Source organism: Sturnira hondurensis, unplaced genomic scaffold, assembly GCF_014824575.4.
Source record: "Sturnira hondurensis isolate 20B ecotype Veracruz unplaced genomic scaffold, ASM1482457v3 Scaffold0000780, whole genome shotgun sequence".
In the NCBI taxonomy this organism is placed as follows: Eukaryota; Metazoa; Chordata; class Mammalia; order Chiroptera; family Phyllostomidae; genus Sturnira; species Sturnira hondurensis.
Genome location: NW_028073411.1, coordinates 15959828 through 15976066, shown reverse-complemented (window position 1 = coordinate 15976066; position 16239 = coordinate 15959828). Strand labels below are relative to the sequence as shown.

At 58.6% G+C, this 16239-nt stretch overlaps 1 protein-coding gene across 1 annotated transcript in view; it reads left to right on the top strand.

Moving 5' to 3' along the window:
- Window positions 1-16039, top strand: part of CUNH4orf50 (chromosome unknown C4orf50 homolog) — a 36602-nt gene extending 20563 nt beyond the window's left edge. The window contains exons 8-14 of the mRNA XM_037049909.1: window positions 1676-1873; window positions 3622-3678; window positions 6458-6640; window positions 9713-9761; window positions 11262-11339; window positions 11550-11671; window positions 15553-16039. Of these exons, the coding sequence (XP_036905804.1) occupies window positions 1676-1873; window positions 3622-3678; window positions 6458-6640; window positions 9713-9761; window positions 11262-11339; window positions 11550-11671; window positions 15553-15798 (933 nt within the window). The 3' untranslated portion in view covers window positions 15799-16039. The remainder of the gene's footprint in view (window positions 1-1675; window positions 1874-3621; window positions 3679-6457; window positions 6641-9712; window positions 9762-11261; window positions 11340-11549; window positions 11672-15552) is intronic.
- Window positions 16040-16239: the final 200 nt, after the last annotated feature.

Genomic DNA, 16239 nt, shown 5'->3' with positions numbered 1-16239 from the left:
CCGTCCTGTGTCCCCACCTTCCACACACCTGTGTTTTGACCTGCTCTCCCCCAACCCAGCTCATCCTCTGGGTCTCATTTGGGGGCATGTCCTCCCAGTGCCCCAGGCTGGGTCCGGGCACAGATGGCTCGGCGTGTCTCCGCCCAGCTCTGCATTGTGACGCCATCTCGGTAGCTTGCCGCTAGCCACATGGGAGCATTCACACCTCAGAAACTGCCAATTGCTACTAATTCTTGGGCTCCTCCCTCAACTCAGAGAATGGCGGGTACACACTCGCCACCCCTCCCGGGTGCCCAAGGGGCCTCCGTTTAGTGCCTGCTCTAGATGCCTGCGGCCTCCGGTCTTCCTCTGCCACGTGTGCTGACCGGCCTGTCCCTGCCTTGGTCTCTACCCACCTCCACCCCCCTTACAAAATTCCCCAAGGGCCACAGATGTGGCCGGGGTGTGCGTGCTAACGTCTGTCAGGGAGCCGGTGAGTCGTGGGGCTGTTCCCGGTGGCCNGTTGCTGCTTGCACCCCCCGTCCTGTGTCCCCACCTTCCACACACCTGTGTTTTGACCTGCTCTCCCCCAACCCAGCTCATCCTCTGGGTCTCATTTGGGGGCATGTCCTCCCAGTGCCCCAGGCTGGGTCCGGGCACAGATGGCTCGGCGTGTCTCCGCCCAGCTCTGCATTGTGACACCATCTCGGTAGCTTGCTGCTAGCCACATGGGAGCATTCACACCTCAGAAACTGCCAATTGCTACTAATTCTTGGGCTCCTCCCTGAACTCAGAGAATGGCGGGTACACACTCGCCACCCCTCCTGGGTGCCCAAGGGGCCTCCGTTTAGTGCCTGCTCTAGATGCCTGCGGCCTCCGGTCTTCCCCTGCCATGTGTGCTGACCGGCCTGTCCCTGCCTTGGTCTCTACCCACCTCCACCCCCCTTACAAAATTCCCCAAGGGCCACAGATGTGGCCAGGGTGTGTGTGCTAACGTCTGTCAGGGAGCCGGTGAGTCGTGGGGCTGTTCCCGGTGGCCGCAGTGTGGTCCCACACGGCAGGCAGGGCTGGCCCCCCCCTTCCATTCTCCTTAGAACGTGCCGTGGGCACCCTCAGGACCACCGGGACAGAGCCTGCTCCATGTCCCTGCAGAGGGCAGAGGCAGCGGAGGAAGGCACCGAACTTCCCGAAAAGGCCGTGTTGTTTTACGGGCCTTGGAGCTGGGCTTTATGGGGCCATTCGGGGTGCCCATCTGTTCTCAACAGGGCTCAGCCTGTGACTCTGGGCCTGTGCTCCGTGGACTTCTATTAATTAAAAAATCCCATGCTCCATCGTAGTCCTTGCTAACGAGGAGGGTGCCCACCAGCTGCCTAGTCCGCTGGCTTTGGCGCCCCTGCTCTGCCCTCGGCCTGCTCTCACCTCTCCCCTCGGAGGAGCTCAGGCCGCCTCCTGCCTGCTCACTCCTGGGAGGGCCGCCCCTCCACACCCCGGTCGAGAAACCCACCCACTCCCCCGAGCACCTGTGGAAATGCACAGAGGGAAAAGTGGAAGAAAATATGTGGGTAATAATGATTATTCTACAGGCTCCTAGGATTTCTGTTATTTTATTTTCTTGAGAAATTTTTGACTGAGAAAAATGTAAGCGGGGGAAAAAAAGGATTAATTTGCTAAGGAGAATCGCTCAGAAGGTAACGAGAGGATTTCCCTCACGTCTGATTTGCTCCAGGACCCGGAGGCCGCGCCCTCGGAGGAGGACCCAGGGCTGCGCACCCAGCAGCTCCGCCACCAGGTGCTGACCCTGCAGTGCCAGCTCCGGGACCAGGGGTCCGCTGGCCGGGAGCTGCTGGCGGCTCGCGATGAGGCCCTCCGCCTCCGGGACCAGCTCCAGGCCAAGGTAGGCTGGGCAGGGCTCCCATTTCTGTAAACGGATGGTCCTCGCCATCCAGGGCGTCTGGAGAACAGAGGGAAGAAAGAGTCGAGCGCTCGCTGGGCATTTCCTGCAGCTGGTTAGTGTCGATGAGGTTTCTAATGCAGAGCGGTGCAGAGAAGGAAAACCCACCCAGCTCACCCGTGAAACCTAAAAAGAATAATAGGTGCACATTTTTTTTAAAAGAAAGTCCAACAGTGTTTCCAGGGCTCCGTCACCAGAAGCCCCCTCTCTCTAGAAGTGAGGTGGCTATGGTTTCGAAAGGGCAGATGGGGACCCTTGTGGCTTCGGAGCTGTGCAGTGTCTCGTCTGCGGTAGTGGGGACGTGAACCCACATGGGTGACAAAATCACATAGGACCCGGCACACACACACACACACACACACACACACACTGACGAGAATGTGCGGGAACGCTGCGGTGGTTTGTCGGGCTGTGGGGGTTGTTACCTGTCCTGGATGCAGGGCCCCTGCTACACGTCGAGGCACAAACGTTGCCCCTCATCCTGCTGCGTTTCCACTGCCTTCTCTCTCGCTCCTTAACTGGAAACAGCCACACACAGCTCGCGGCACAGCCCCCTGCTGTGTCCTAAGTCATCCGAGCCGGTGGATGTCACCACACGCCTCTCGAGCGCAGACGGCCTGCTAGGCCTGGCGTGGCGCCCTGAACGTGCTCAGAGAGCAGCGCCCACGCAGACGTGCGGGCCTGGTCCCTGCAGCCTTGCCTGCAAAGCAAAGAAGGGGAAACAACGTACCCTTTCATAGATAATAATTAGTTAAATAAACTGTGTTTCAGCCTCATGACGAAATGATAGGCAAGACTTTAAAAGTCAGCGGCTAATTTGTGCTGATCGAGAGATAGCACCCCGGCGTTAAGTCAGGGGACAGAGACAGGCCGTGAGACATCCCGCGTAGCGTATTTTCTTACACGTACAGGCACGCACACGTGCATTCTGATCATGGGTGTGTGGGTCAGAGGTCAGAAGAGCCCGGGAAGAGAAGGACTTTGGTTCATGTGGCATTCTTGTACCCACCACAGAGGGGAGTGAGGAAGGGGAACACCCACGTTGTTACCTCCTGTGACACTGTGGGTCAGGCGCCCAGGCAGGACCTGGCCTGGCTGGTCTGCCCCACCAGACGTCAGCGGGGGCCGGCTGGCGGTGTTCAGCTGGGCGCTGGGCGTCACTCCTGTGCCTGGCGCTGCTGTCCCATATGGTAGTCAGGGTTTACAGCTGTGGGTGTGGACTGTGCCAGGTTGTGGCCTGAGCCCTTTCCTGGAATTGTTCACGGAGTCCTTGCTACACTCGTCACCCTTGGATGGGCACTAACGTCCCTCACCCACCACAAATGAGAAGACAGAGACAGAGGAGAGCGACTTACGCAAGGTCACAGTTGTAGTGCGTGGCTGGGCTGGTTTAAGGGCCCGAAGTACCTGGCCTGGGCACCCACAGGTGTAACACAGCACCGGGACACTCTGGCGCCTCTGAATGGGGGCGCGGGCGGGTGTCTGTGCTGCAGGAGAGAAAGGGCCCACACTCCGGCACCCAGAGCACCCGTCCTCCCTGGTCCTGCCGAGCAGGTGACGGGAAAGACCCTGCTGAGACCTCCTGAGGGCAAAGAGGGGACAAGAGCCAGGGCCCATGTGCCCTGCTCAGCTGGGGAAGCGCCGCGCTGTGTGAACCACGGCCCAGCCTTGTCCAAACCCTTCCCTTCCAGGTGGAAGAACTTCAGAAAAAGCTGCACGAAGCAAGTCTGGCGGTGACCCCTTTGAAGGTAAGACATTGGTGAAATCAGTGTAAAACGTCTCTTTTGAAAAAAGTTTAGTATTTTGCCCACTGTAGGTGTGACCCATCTCTGTTCTGTGAAGGTGCTGGACAGAAGCACGAAAGAGACTGTGTTACCCCGAACCCTACAGGAGCCTAGAGTTTGCATCCCAGGCACCGTGCACATGGCCGAGGGCAGACCCCACCTGTGCACCTCTGGGCCCCACTCTGCCCACTTGGGAACGACCCCCAGAGGGCCGTCCTGCCCTTGCCGACCTGACACTGCTGTCCCCACTGCAGGGAGAACCCGGAGACACTGCGGTTCCCACACCGCCACCCCCTCCGTGTGTTCATTTCTGTCTGTCCGACCCTCCTTCCTTCTTTCCTCTCACTCTTTCTCTTGCTTTACTGTAGATAAACAGCATGATGCATACTTTTTGTTAGAAAGGTTTCCCCACGAATCTATACATTTCTTTACAAAATTCCCAGAAATGGCGTTACTGGCCCCAGGACTTTCTTCCTTGGATCTTTGCTGGTCAGATGTGTGGTTTGATGGTGGTGACCTGATCTGTTTCAAAACTGGCACTGGGATTTGGGTGGTGCACCCGGACAGCCTGCCCTTTCTTTCTGTTCCCCGGATGGAGTGGGGGGAGAGGGTTGCTGGCCTGGGCTCAGCCTCTGGACCCCACTGACCCCTGAGTCCTGTCCAGTCTGGGCCTCGGTCTCCCGAGCTGTTCAATCTGAAATGTGAGCCACACACCCTCCACGCATTCCCACCCAGAATCTGTGTGCACCTGAGCCTCGGGCTTGTGTCTGTGGAATGGGACGACGGTACTTCCTGCTGGACGGTGCCCCCTGCTGGACGGTCCTTCCTGCCAGGCTGCTCTTGCAGCTTGTGCTGACGCTCCCCGCGCCCTGGCGCCATCCTGGGAAAGTGCAGGGGAAACTGTGAAACTCTCTGAAACGTGAGGCTCCACGCTGTCCCCTCCCATGTGCTTAAATGAGGACCGTGACCCCTGGTGCGCTCTAAAGTGCCCACATGAGACCAAAGTAACATCCCGGCACCGGCACCACAGCGTCCACGAAGCCCGGCCCAACGCTGAAGAGGGCAGGCTGGACGGGAGGAGCCACAGCAGCCGGGGTCCCAGGCCCAGCTTCTCCTTGGCTGCCTCTTCATCTCTCCCAGCGCCGGGTTTCCCAGCGGCCTGTGGGGGTGGTGGAGTGAGCCTGGCGTGGAGGTTTCGTGCGGGGTTGTGATGACAACAGCCACCCTCTGCGCAATGCCTGCGGGGGGCCACGCACTCCACACACAGGTGCGTTCTAAGTCCCCCAACAACACATCAGAAGGGGGACACGAGCCACACTTTGCGGGTGGGGAAACTGAGGCGCACAGAGAAGCAGTGACTTGTCCACAGTCACACAGTCCGTGGTGGCGCTGAGCTTTGAACCCAGCTCTGTCTGATGTCACAGGCTGGATACTCGCCTCAGCCACACGGTCTCTCCGTTGTCTCACCGCCATCGGCAGTGGCCTCTTTCTCGGGGGAAGTTGCACATAGAGGTTGTCCTCTAGGGCGGCTGGGTGATGAGCCCCTGATGCTCTCAGGGGTGGTATGATCCAGGGGGCAGAGTCTGGGGGCCCCCCTCCACGTCACTGTCCTCTCGTCCTGCCTGCCTGTCATTACTGGGTGCCCTGACTCCACTGCCTGGACATTTGACCTCGAACCTCTGGGATGGGCAGGGGTCATCACCTTCTCCCCCGATGGAGCAGGAGAGTACACTGGGAGGGCCACCCTTGAGGTGACAAGTCTGTTACCTCCCCCCACACACATATGCAGATATTTCATGTGGGGGCTCACTCACTCATGTTATTTATTCATCCTAAGGGCCACGCGGTGCCCCGTGATGACACAGCGTTGGCCTTGAGGAGCCCCCAGGCTGTGTGGGAGACAGACCCACAAATATAAAATCAACAGCAGGAAGCCCTGGCTGGTGTGGCTCAGTGGATTGAGCCCCGGCCTATGAACTAAAGGGTCGTGGGTTTGATTCCCAGTCAGAGCACATGGCTGGGTTGAGGGCCAGGTCCCTAGTGGGGGACTATGAGAGGCAACCACACATTTGTGTTTCTCTCCCTCTCTTTTTTTCTCCCTTCCCCTCTCTAAAAATAAATAAGCAAAATCTTTAAAAAAATTAACAGCAGGGACAGAAGGAAGCCAGGACCTGGGGCACAGAAGAACGCCAAGCCCTGAATGTCAGCGAGGTGACCCAGGCTGGCCTCTGAACAGACCTGATCGGGCTTTTCTGGGCTTGGGACATGTAGGAGCCACGGAGGAGTGATGGGGAATTGGGGGGGGGACCAGAGTGGCTGGAACAGGAGGGGTGAGAAGGAGGGTCACTGTGATGGGGATGGAGGGCTGCGGGGACGGGCCTAAGATCACTTGTGCCTGGTGGCAGTAACAGCTGGTAGCTCTGAGGGCCTGGCCTGTGGCAGGGCTCCACCTATCCTGTCCCCTTTTGTCCCGGTGTCCTTAACAATACCCACTGTACACACGAGCAAGGCAAGGTTGGAGAGAAGCTTGGTCATGTAGCTGGTCAGTGGCAGAGCCGAAGCCCACACCCTTGACCCATCTGGAGGGCAGCCAGAGGCCGAGGGGAGCCCCTGGGGGTGCAGCGGGGGGCAGCTTGTTTCCACGCTGTCTCTGGCTTCTGGGGGAAGGGGGATTGCAGGGAGAGGGGTACGGAGCGGGGACCTGCATCCAGGGACCCACCTGGCTGTGCCCTCGCTCCCGCAGGCCAAGCTGGCTTCCCTGGTCCAGAAGTGTCGGGACAGGAACCACCTGCTCACGCACCTGCTGCGGGAGCTGCGCAGACACGGGGCGGCCGAGCCCCTGCTCTCCGAGATGGTGCGTGGCATGCTGGACGACGTGGCGCTGGCCGAGTACGCGGCCACCTTCCTGGCGCCAGGGCTCCCGGAGGTAGGGTCCCGTGGACAGCGCTGTCCCTCTTCCGTGCGGGCTGTGGGCGCACGACCGGCCCGTGCCCCTGCTCTCTCCCTCCCTCCACCCGCTGGCCCCGCCAGAAACACGCCCTGCACCCCTGCACCCCTGCACCCCTGCACCCCTGCTCCGCACCGGCACCTGTGCACCCCTGCGCCCCTGCACCCCTGCACCCCTGCACCCCTGCACCCCTGCTCCGCACCGGCACCTGTGCACCCCTGCACCCCTGCACCTCTGCACCTCTGCACCCCTGCACCCCTGCACCCCTGCTCCGCACCGGCACCTGTGCCCGGGCTGGCATGGGGAGGGCACCTGCCCGTCCTTCCCCTGCAGGGCTCACAGCGCGATGGGGACAGACACACGCAGCCACTTGGGTTCAGTGTCCTGCTGGCACCATGGTTCCTCTCACCAGAAGGTTCTTTCCCATGTGCCTTGGGACCTCAGCACTTGCTGCTTCTCTGGCAAAATTCTGGTTGCCCTTCAGCCTCCTCTCTAGCCTCTGGATGTAGTTCAAGTGCAGCCTGGCCCCGGGGAGTTCGATTTGAGTCCCACGGACCACAGTTGGCCACATCCCTCTGTCCTCCGTGGCACACAGATACGCCTGACGTGACACGGGGGAGGAACGTCCCCCTCCTGGGGTGGAAGTTTGGCTGGCACCTCTCCCCCGGGGCCAGAGCCACCCCATGGCCATCGCTGTCCCCCTAGTGCCTGTCACAGAGAAGCTGCTCAGGGGTATTCAGACGAGTGAGTGAGTGAGCGAGTGAGTGAAAAGAATAAGGATCTCTTCTCCTAATGGCCAGAGAAAGAGGCAACTGAGGTTCAGAGAGGCTGGGAGACTCACCCAGGGCCACACAGCCCGCAGGTGGTGCAGAGAGTCATGGATGCCATCGCTGCCCCAGGTCTGGTGAAGGGTCTGCCTGGCTCTGAACAGCAGTGCCTGGGTATCGTGTGCACGTGGCACCTGTGGGGCCTGGGCCGAGCCGGCCCATGCACACCCACATGTAGGTGTGCAACCCCATTTCAGAGACCAGCTCCTGGTGCTGTGAGGTGAGATGCAGCTCCTGTAGCTGCCGACGCTGCGGGCCCTGTCTCCTGGGCTCCTGCTCTCGGCAGCTTCCGCAGGCCTGTGTCTCCCTCTCCGCCCCCTAGCCCAGCCTCCACAGTGCCCGTCTTCTCTGTCCCGTCCTTGCCCCACAGCCCCCAGAGAGTGTCGGCTGACCCTACACCAGGTCACCACACGGCAGAGGAGATGGAGACCTGGAGGCCGAGGGAGCTGCCTGTGTGGGGCCACATGGAGACCTGGCTCAGAGCGGCGCTTGGACCCACAGCCTCAGGCCCCTAGCCCAGCGCTGGTCTCTTTGCCTGAGCGGGTCCAGCCTCTTCAGAGCTGGTGGAATTTTGAGGCGATCGGTCAGCGTGTTTTTGAGGTGCCCGGTGCTGAGACAGGACTGGACTGCAGCAGTTTCAGGGCACGGGATGCAGTCGGCAGCATCGCCTGGGAGGACACCCGGCAGTGAGTGCCCTGCCCTCCGTGGCCGCTCCTCAGTCCTGCAGGCTCTGCAGCTGGAACGGAAATGCTCCCTGGGGTCCCAGGGCTGACCCACAGCGGCCAAATTCACAGAGACTGATGTATAAACCCGAGCACTAATTCAGTCACTTCTTCTGAGAGAGAGAACTATAGACAGGCTGAAGGTTGGGTGGATGGATGGGAAAATGTCAGCACGCTCACCCCGATTTACCTGGAAAGTCAGGCTCATTCATTCATTCATTTATTCATTAGTCAGTCGGTAAACATCTATGATGACAGGGTTGTTTGGGAGCCCGGGGGGGGATGGGGCTGCATCATCAGTCTGATGCTTTCACGTCCTATGAGGGTGTGTCCCTGGGCCTGGACACATCTCCCCTTGGGCAGGGAGGCTCCCCCAGAATACTGAGCACCCACTGCCATGAGCCAGGCCTGGCCCCAGGGTGCTGGGGGCAAACCAGACAGGCCAAAATGAGGAGTGGGCAGACATCGCAAGTCACAGTGAGCACCACGAAGAAAGCAGGTGAAGAGCTGCAACAGGCTGACTGATGACTGTGCGTCTTTAGACAAGACCCTTAAGGACTCTGAGCCTCAGTTTTCTCACCTGTAAAATGGGAATACTACCACCTACCGGCAGAGGTATTGTACAGACTGAACGAGGATGTCTCATGTTGTGGGAACCTGGTCCTTGCGTGGGCCATTGTCAACTGGGCGGGCCCAGACACCAGGGAGCCCTGGTTCAAATCTCGGCTCTGCCGCCATCTAGCTCTGTGGTCTCAGGAGGGAACCCTCACACGTGCCACTTACCAGGCACAGGCATTTTTCTGTATGCTGTGTGTAATGTGATAATACAAGTCATCCTCCAGGAAGCTACTACCTTACATTATTATTTTTATTTTATTTTTTTACTTCTCACCTGAGAATATCTCCATTGATGTTAGAGAGAAAAGAAGGGAGAGACACATCGATGTGGGAGAGAAACATTGATTGGCTGTCTCCTCTACACGCCCGCACCAGGGCTCGAACCCACAACCTAGACATGTGCCCTGACCAGGGCTCGAACCCACAACCTTTTGGTGTATGGGACAATATTCCAACCAACTGAGCCACCTGGCCAGGGCCATTATTATTATTATTACTCCCTTATCACTCTTATTACCCGCTTCTGGTGAGAAAACCGAGGACAAGCCTTGCCCAAAGCATGCATCTGTAAGTGGCTTTCCAGCCCAGAGGTTGCTGCGTTAAGTTGTTGCAGAAGCAGAGCCTGGACTTGAACCTGGCAGCCCCTGTAATCATGTGAGAAGGGGGCGCCGGGCAGCAGGTGGCGCTGTGGGGAATACAGCCGCAGCCAGGGTCTGGCACATGCAAGCAGACTCCCAGTGAGTGGCTCCCTCTTGTGGCCGCAGGGCCGGTCCTCCATGTGCAGGGAGGCTGGGGGCGCTGCTTTGCTGAGTCCCAGTCGCCTGTGTGAGCCTTTTTCTGCACCAGGTCGTGCAGAGTAACTGCTGAGGTCTCTTTTCTTCCAGACAAGCTGCCGCCTGGACATCCAGCCGGAGGAGACAGCGGCTGTAAGAGGTCAGTGTGACTGTCCACTAGGAGCAGCCCGTGGGCTCAGACCGGGTCCCAGCCAGCAGGATGCTCTGCCGGGCGGTCAGGGCGGGAGAAGGCCCACGGCCAAGTGTGGCTGGTGAGGAAACGGAGCCCGTTTTCCCTCACTCCCTTCCCCACTTACGCCGCCTTCCCAGTGCACAAGCGCCAGAGAAAAGATAAGAAAAGGGGGAAATGCCCTGCAACAATGGTCCATGTCCTCAGCCTGCAGTTCCACGGGTTAGCCTAGACATAAAGGCCTTCCAAAGTGAGAGGCACCCAGCATTTAGCTGAGATCAGCGAGATTCAGGAGAGCACGGATTCAGACGGTGGTCGTCCGGAGACCGAGGCGGTGGGTGTGCAGGTGTTGCTACTGGTGCAGATAGCTAACACAGTGACACAAATTCTAAACCCTGTTGCTAATTTTCAGCCCTGTAGTCACCAGATTAGCAGCCCTAACCACTGCTTGCTTGTTATCTTTGCAAACATGTCATTGGGGCCCGAGGTTGCCCCGGGCCCAGCCCAACGTGTTGAGGCGTGAAGTGGTGCCAGACAGTCCTCTGGGCCGGCAGCTCCAGCTCCGTTTTAAAGGGGCTCTGTTCACCATTTGTTTGATGTGTTCTAAGAGGCTCCTCCTAAGTAAACGATTCTATGTGCGGGAAGGTTTGAGGGACAGACATCACGCCGGGGCACTTATGATAGTGACGAACTGCGGGGGGAAGAAACGCCAGGGTTGTTAATGAACTCACATACCCCACGAAACAGCAGCCACTCAAATGATGCTGCTCAGCACCGTGCAATACCACGGAAGTTACGATATGCCGCTAAATCAAAAAAACACGGGAAATGAAATGTATCGGATGACTCCTGTGAGTCTGTGTGATTGACAACTTCGGGAAGGAGAGCAACTAAAACAATGGTTCTTAGAAAGAGGGTAACATGGGTGGTCTTTTTCTTCTGCTATTTTTATTATTTACAATGATATTAAGATGCTCCCTGGCCAGACAGAACTTCCTGTGTAAGTGCCCTGTACACCTGCATGAGGGTGGGGTGAGCTTCTGAGGATCTGTTTAGGGTCCTGTTCTGTCAGGTGCTCGGTGAAAACGTGGGGAGGGGTTGACAGGGTTGGCTTTAGGTGACTGAGCCGCTCTGCCGGCTCTTACTTACCTGCACTTTTCTGCCGGGGGATCGTGTATGTGTTAAATAAGCCCCCAGACTCTGATCTTCAAAAGGAGGACACTGCGACCTTTGTCAGGAGTGTCTAGGGCCTGGCACCGGGAAAGAGGCCTGCCCTTGGTCTCTAGCTGGCCTGTTCTCACAGTTGGGGTGGGGCATGATTTCGGCTGGCCCTGCTGCTGCCTCTGGTCTGTGCAAGTCTCCTCCCTTCGCTGGGCTCAGCTTCCTCGCCTCTCAAAGAAGGGCGTGCACTGGGTTACTGAGCCCCATGTGCTTTCTGCTTCTCTGGGAGGCTGCCGTGTGCCCCACCAGGCAGGTGCTGCCAGTTTGCAGAGATGGGCCGGTTTGCGGAGCTGGTGGCCCCCGTGCGGAAGGGGCCTACAGGGGAAGGTGAGGCAGGCAGGCAGTTTTCTGGGACATGCACAACCCTGACAGAACCTTCAGAGGTGTGTGGATGGGCGCTTGGCGAGTTTAAGGCGCCCCCGAGGCTCTTGATCACAGGGCGGGGGTGAAAGAGAATGAAGTTTATGACGAGGCGCAGAGACTTGCTGATTTTATAGACTTCCAGGTTGCACCTTGACCGAGAACATTCTCTTCCAGCTCAGAAACATCTCCTAAATCCTGAAACAGACAGCGTCTTCCCCAGGCCTGTGCGCTCCGAGTCCGGGCCTCTCGCCGAGGCTGTGTGGCCGGCACAGACAGCTCCACCAGCTTCTCTGGAGGTGAGAGGACATTGGCCACCTAATTTCTTAAATAATCCCGTTAACTGAAGGTATGATGCACACAGAGAAAAGGGCACAGCGTGTACAGCTCCGTGAACCGTCAGCGAGCGGTGTGCGCCCGTGTGGTCAGCAGCGGGTCAGGAACTAGAAAAGCATCGTCGCCACAGAGCCTGGTGTCCTCTCCCCGTCGCTTCCTGTGATCTGTTTTTCCATTTGTGTGTTCGATCAAATCACCTGTGTTGTGTCTGGTTATTTTTCAGTGAGTGCTAGACACCGCACACAAAAACACCATCTGAGGTTTAGCTTGACATCGTCCTCACCCAGAGAGGACTGGCTTCTGGCAGGCAGCCAGCCCGCATGCAGACCGTCCTCACATCAGTGGTCTCGGTGTGGGGGGGTCTGCTTCATTTCCCATGCACTCTTATTCCTAGGTCATGGCCTTCTGGGGTCCGGATCAAAGCCTGTAGTGTTTGTATTTGTCTGCGTCCTCCCCTGGAGCCCCCGAAGCTCTGCCTGGCTCCCCACCTCTCAGCTGCCACCGTCACAGACAGCCCCGGCCTTTACCTACTGGGGACATTTGGCCCCCATGCTGAGCCAGCTGCTCGTGGCTTCTCTCCCCTTTTCCACGTCCTCAGGGGCTTAGGTGCTCTCAGATGGTTTAAGTAGAGATTTAGTTATATCTGGTCCAGCCTTCCTGGTCATTCTTAGTTGGAGGTTCGGCCCCAAATGTTCTGATTCACCAGAGCCAGAGAGGCCCTCTATATATATTTGGAGAAAATGCAGTTCACTGATTCTGAGACTTGGAGTCTGACAGGCTCGAGTTCGGACCTGATCTGTGATGCGGCAGGTGGCGGGGCAGGTTCCTATGTGTCGGTGCCTAACTCTCGTCGCCTGGAAAAGGGGGAGAAGCCACCTCCTGCCAACACGAGGGCAGAACCAGGCCAGCAGAGCCCGGTGTGTCTGGGACCTAAGACAGGTGATGCTTGGCACCAGGGAGTGCTCCGTAAATCACAGCTTCTGTCACTGACCCTCCGAAGCTTTTTTTTCCTGACTGGTGACTTTCACTTCAAATCACGTGTCCACAGGGCTTGTTGCCTATAGTAAGACCTCCTTTCCCGCTTTGCTCTTTTCCTAGGAAGGTCACCTCTGACACTGGAGTTTTGACCTCTCTGGTCCCTGGCAGGTAGAAGGCAGTCTAGGCGAAGGAACGGCACCTGCAAAGACGGGTGACGAGAAAGGCACCCCCACGCCCACTGTGTGCACGCTTCTCTGTGCCATGCTTATGTGTGCGACGCGTTAGCGTACCCGACATTCCTACGGGCCACCACGGGGAGCTCAGCCTTCGCCCCACTTCACCGAGGAGAGGAGGCGAGGGGAGGGAAGTAGCTGACCGCAGCTGAAGTGGGCAGGCCCGGGGTCCCGACTTGGGCAGCCTGCTCTAGGGCTGGCACCCGGTCATTATGTGGCCACGTCACGCTGGGCTGTCCTTGCGGGGGGTGGGGGGGAGATAGGACAGGTCCCTCCTGTCCCCCTGGATGCTCCGATCTGAAGTTCAATGTGAGGAAAGACGCTTACGTGTCTGCTCCAGGTGGTACTGGCCAGAAACCCATAGCAAAGCTTTTGAGGAAATGGCTGGAGCATAAATTAAATAATTGGATGCACCCACAGAGCATCTTACCACTCGCAGTTCCGAGTCTCTCACTGCCCAGCTTCCCTCATAGGTGATTCTGCCGATGAGAATGCCACCGGCGAGAGCCCGTCCTTGCCTGGACGTCATTCGAGCCTGTAGGGCGCTCTGGTTCCTTTGTGGTTAGATGACAGGACGCCTGTTTGGAGCCCCCGCCCCCACCACGCCTTACATGGCACTTGGAGCAAAGGAAGCTTCCAAAAGGCCTTCTTGGGAAAATAATTAGCGGGAAAGGGGGCTGTGGGGCCATTTCTCCAGGGGGCCGGGCGGGCATCCCGCCCTCCCCACCCACACTGCACCGCCACCGCAGCCTTGGCTCTGGTCACTTGTAAAGGATGTGGAGGAGCAGAGCCCCGTGCCCCAGGAAAGCCAGATGGCACGCTGGGTGTCTGGGCTGCTCTGGGCGGGAGCTTCCCGTGGCTACCAAACCCGGTTTGCTAGATCACTGCACCAGGGCACTAGCGACCCTCAAGCAAAGCCAGGTCGTTTTTGGAGGGCAGTAACTTAACATGTCACACGTCTCAGTCACATTCTTTTATGGTGCGCTCAGAGAGAGAAAGGAAAAGGAAGGTGGGGGGAGACTAAAAATACACAAAAATGTCCAGAAAAGGCGGGTAAACCTTTGGGAACTGAGTGTGTGTCCCTGTGTGACATAAGCCCGATTCTGTCACTCGCCCACCGGAGACCCTTCCCTCGTCCCCGGGCTCAGCAGCAGGCTGTCCTGGGGACTAGTGCAGGCTCGGGAGCCAGGCGGCCTAGGTTCAAAACCTGGCTCTGCCTCCTTATTAGCTGTGCGGCCATGGGCAGGTCACTTAACCTCTCTGGGCCTCTGTTTCTTTGTCTGTGTGATGGGACGACGCTGTTTCCTCTCTGAGTTGAGACTAGATGAACACAGAGGCACACCGTGCCTGGAAGGCTGGCCGGCATGCCGCGGGAGCTCCATCGATGCTTGCTGCCACGGGCTGGACCCTCCCCCAAACATCAGTGGTTTCCCATGGTTTAAACTGGCGTTGGCATTGCAAGCCAGAGTTCAGATGCCTTAAGTTGGTGCTGACATTCTATGTGCATGTTATTCCGGCGGAATGACCTTCGGCTTTTAACAGGGAGCAGAATCCTGCCCCAGCCCCAGATCCAGCTCTGATTCCACCCCCTCCAGGAGGCCCTCCCTGCCCACCCTGCCCACCCTGCCCAGGAGCTCCACGACACCTTCCAGCTGCACATCTGGAGCACAGTCACGCGTGGGTCGTCTGCCTCTCGCCCCGGATTGGGAGCACCCGTGGGCAGGGACTGGTCCAAGCGAGGCATGGGGGGCTGCTCCTGGATCACCAGGCCTCTCCTCTCCTGCCCTGCCTTTCTCCGAAGCTTCCACTGACGCGGGAGGGGCGCTGAGCGGGAAACAACGCTGCTCTTGGGTCACTGCCTCCTGGGCCCCCGGGGACGTTTGCTCCATTCTGCGTGTGTCACTGGTCAGGCTCAGACACACAGGTCACACCATGAGTAGGACTCGTTGCTGAGCACCGGGGGCCTTCCTGTGACTAGCAGGGATGGAGCTCGGTAAACGGGAGATGCCAGGCGCGAGGGGCTAACGCCCGTACAATCGCTGCTGGTTGCGACCTAGAGAGACGAGGGCTGAAATCGGATGCGCTGGGGCCTGCACACTGAGCTGGCCACTTCCGAGCTGTTTAGAGGCTTTGAAACGGTTCACCGTTTCCTCATCTGTGACATGGGCCTGACACTCCCCTATCGGGAGGACTGGATGAGGCCACGTGAAAGGGCACATTTGCGAGAACCGAGGGCAGGGCGGTGTAGCGGGGTGGCGCCCAGGGGATGTTGCTTCCCTCTGGGTGGGAGGGTCACTCTCTTGACACTGGGAACAAGATTTAGAGAGGACATGTGCTCTGTGGGAACACCCACCAGCTGTCGTGTCAGGCAGCTGCTGGGTGATAGGGGGTGACAGCCGTCCCCCACCCCACCCTCCATTTGCTCTCCCACCACTCAGTGGTGGTGGTGTGGGCCTCGCCGAACATAACAGGAGGAGGTGAGTGAATGGCGGAGGGTGTGTGGTGTCAGACGCAGAAAGTGCTCCATATGTGCTGGCTGTTGTTGCCATCTGTCCCTCGGATAACGTGTGGGACCAGAGGGCTCTTATGGACACGTGGGAGCAGAGACCCTTTCGTTCTGCTCTTGCCTCCAGCTTCCTCTGCCTTCGGGGCCCACGCCGCATCTGGGACCGTACCCGGCCGTGGCCACCATGACGTCAGGACTCCCTGCCCAGTGTCTGCAAGGAGAAGGCGGAAGGTCCCACCCTGCCCTCCGAGCCGACGACCCGTCGCCGCCCTCTGGGCTCCAGGGCCCTGCAAGGATCCTGGCTTTGCACAGAGAGCTGCACCAGAGCATCCGCAGCAGTTCCCGGGCCCACAAATCACCGCTGGAGTTATAAATTGAACAGGATCGCTCACTCGCCGGGGCCGGTTCCTGGACTCCATAAATATTTGAAGCAGAGCCTTCAGAGAGCGCTTGAAGAAATCGGTAGCAATCAAAGCCCTCGCTCAGTGGCAAGTGGCTTCGCCTTTGGCGTCAGGGTTTCCGTGGCTGTTGGAGCTTGAGAGAAAAACGGGTGTGTGCCCCGCAGATTCCGAGGGCGTCAGCTTTGGCAGACGCCCAGGCAGCGAAGGGAACACTACCGACCCCACACTGGGGGACTGGCCTGGCGGTGCTCCTCCTGGGCCCGATTGTGTCCCCGCAGAGCCACCGAACTTGGCAATGTCTGCAGACATTTCCGTTGTCACAGCTACTACTGGCATCTAATGGGTAGACACCAAGGATGCTGCTAAGTGCCCCCCAGTGCAAGGGCAGCCAGCCCCCGGGATGAAGAACGGTC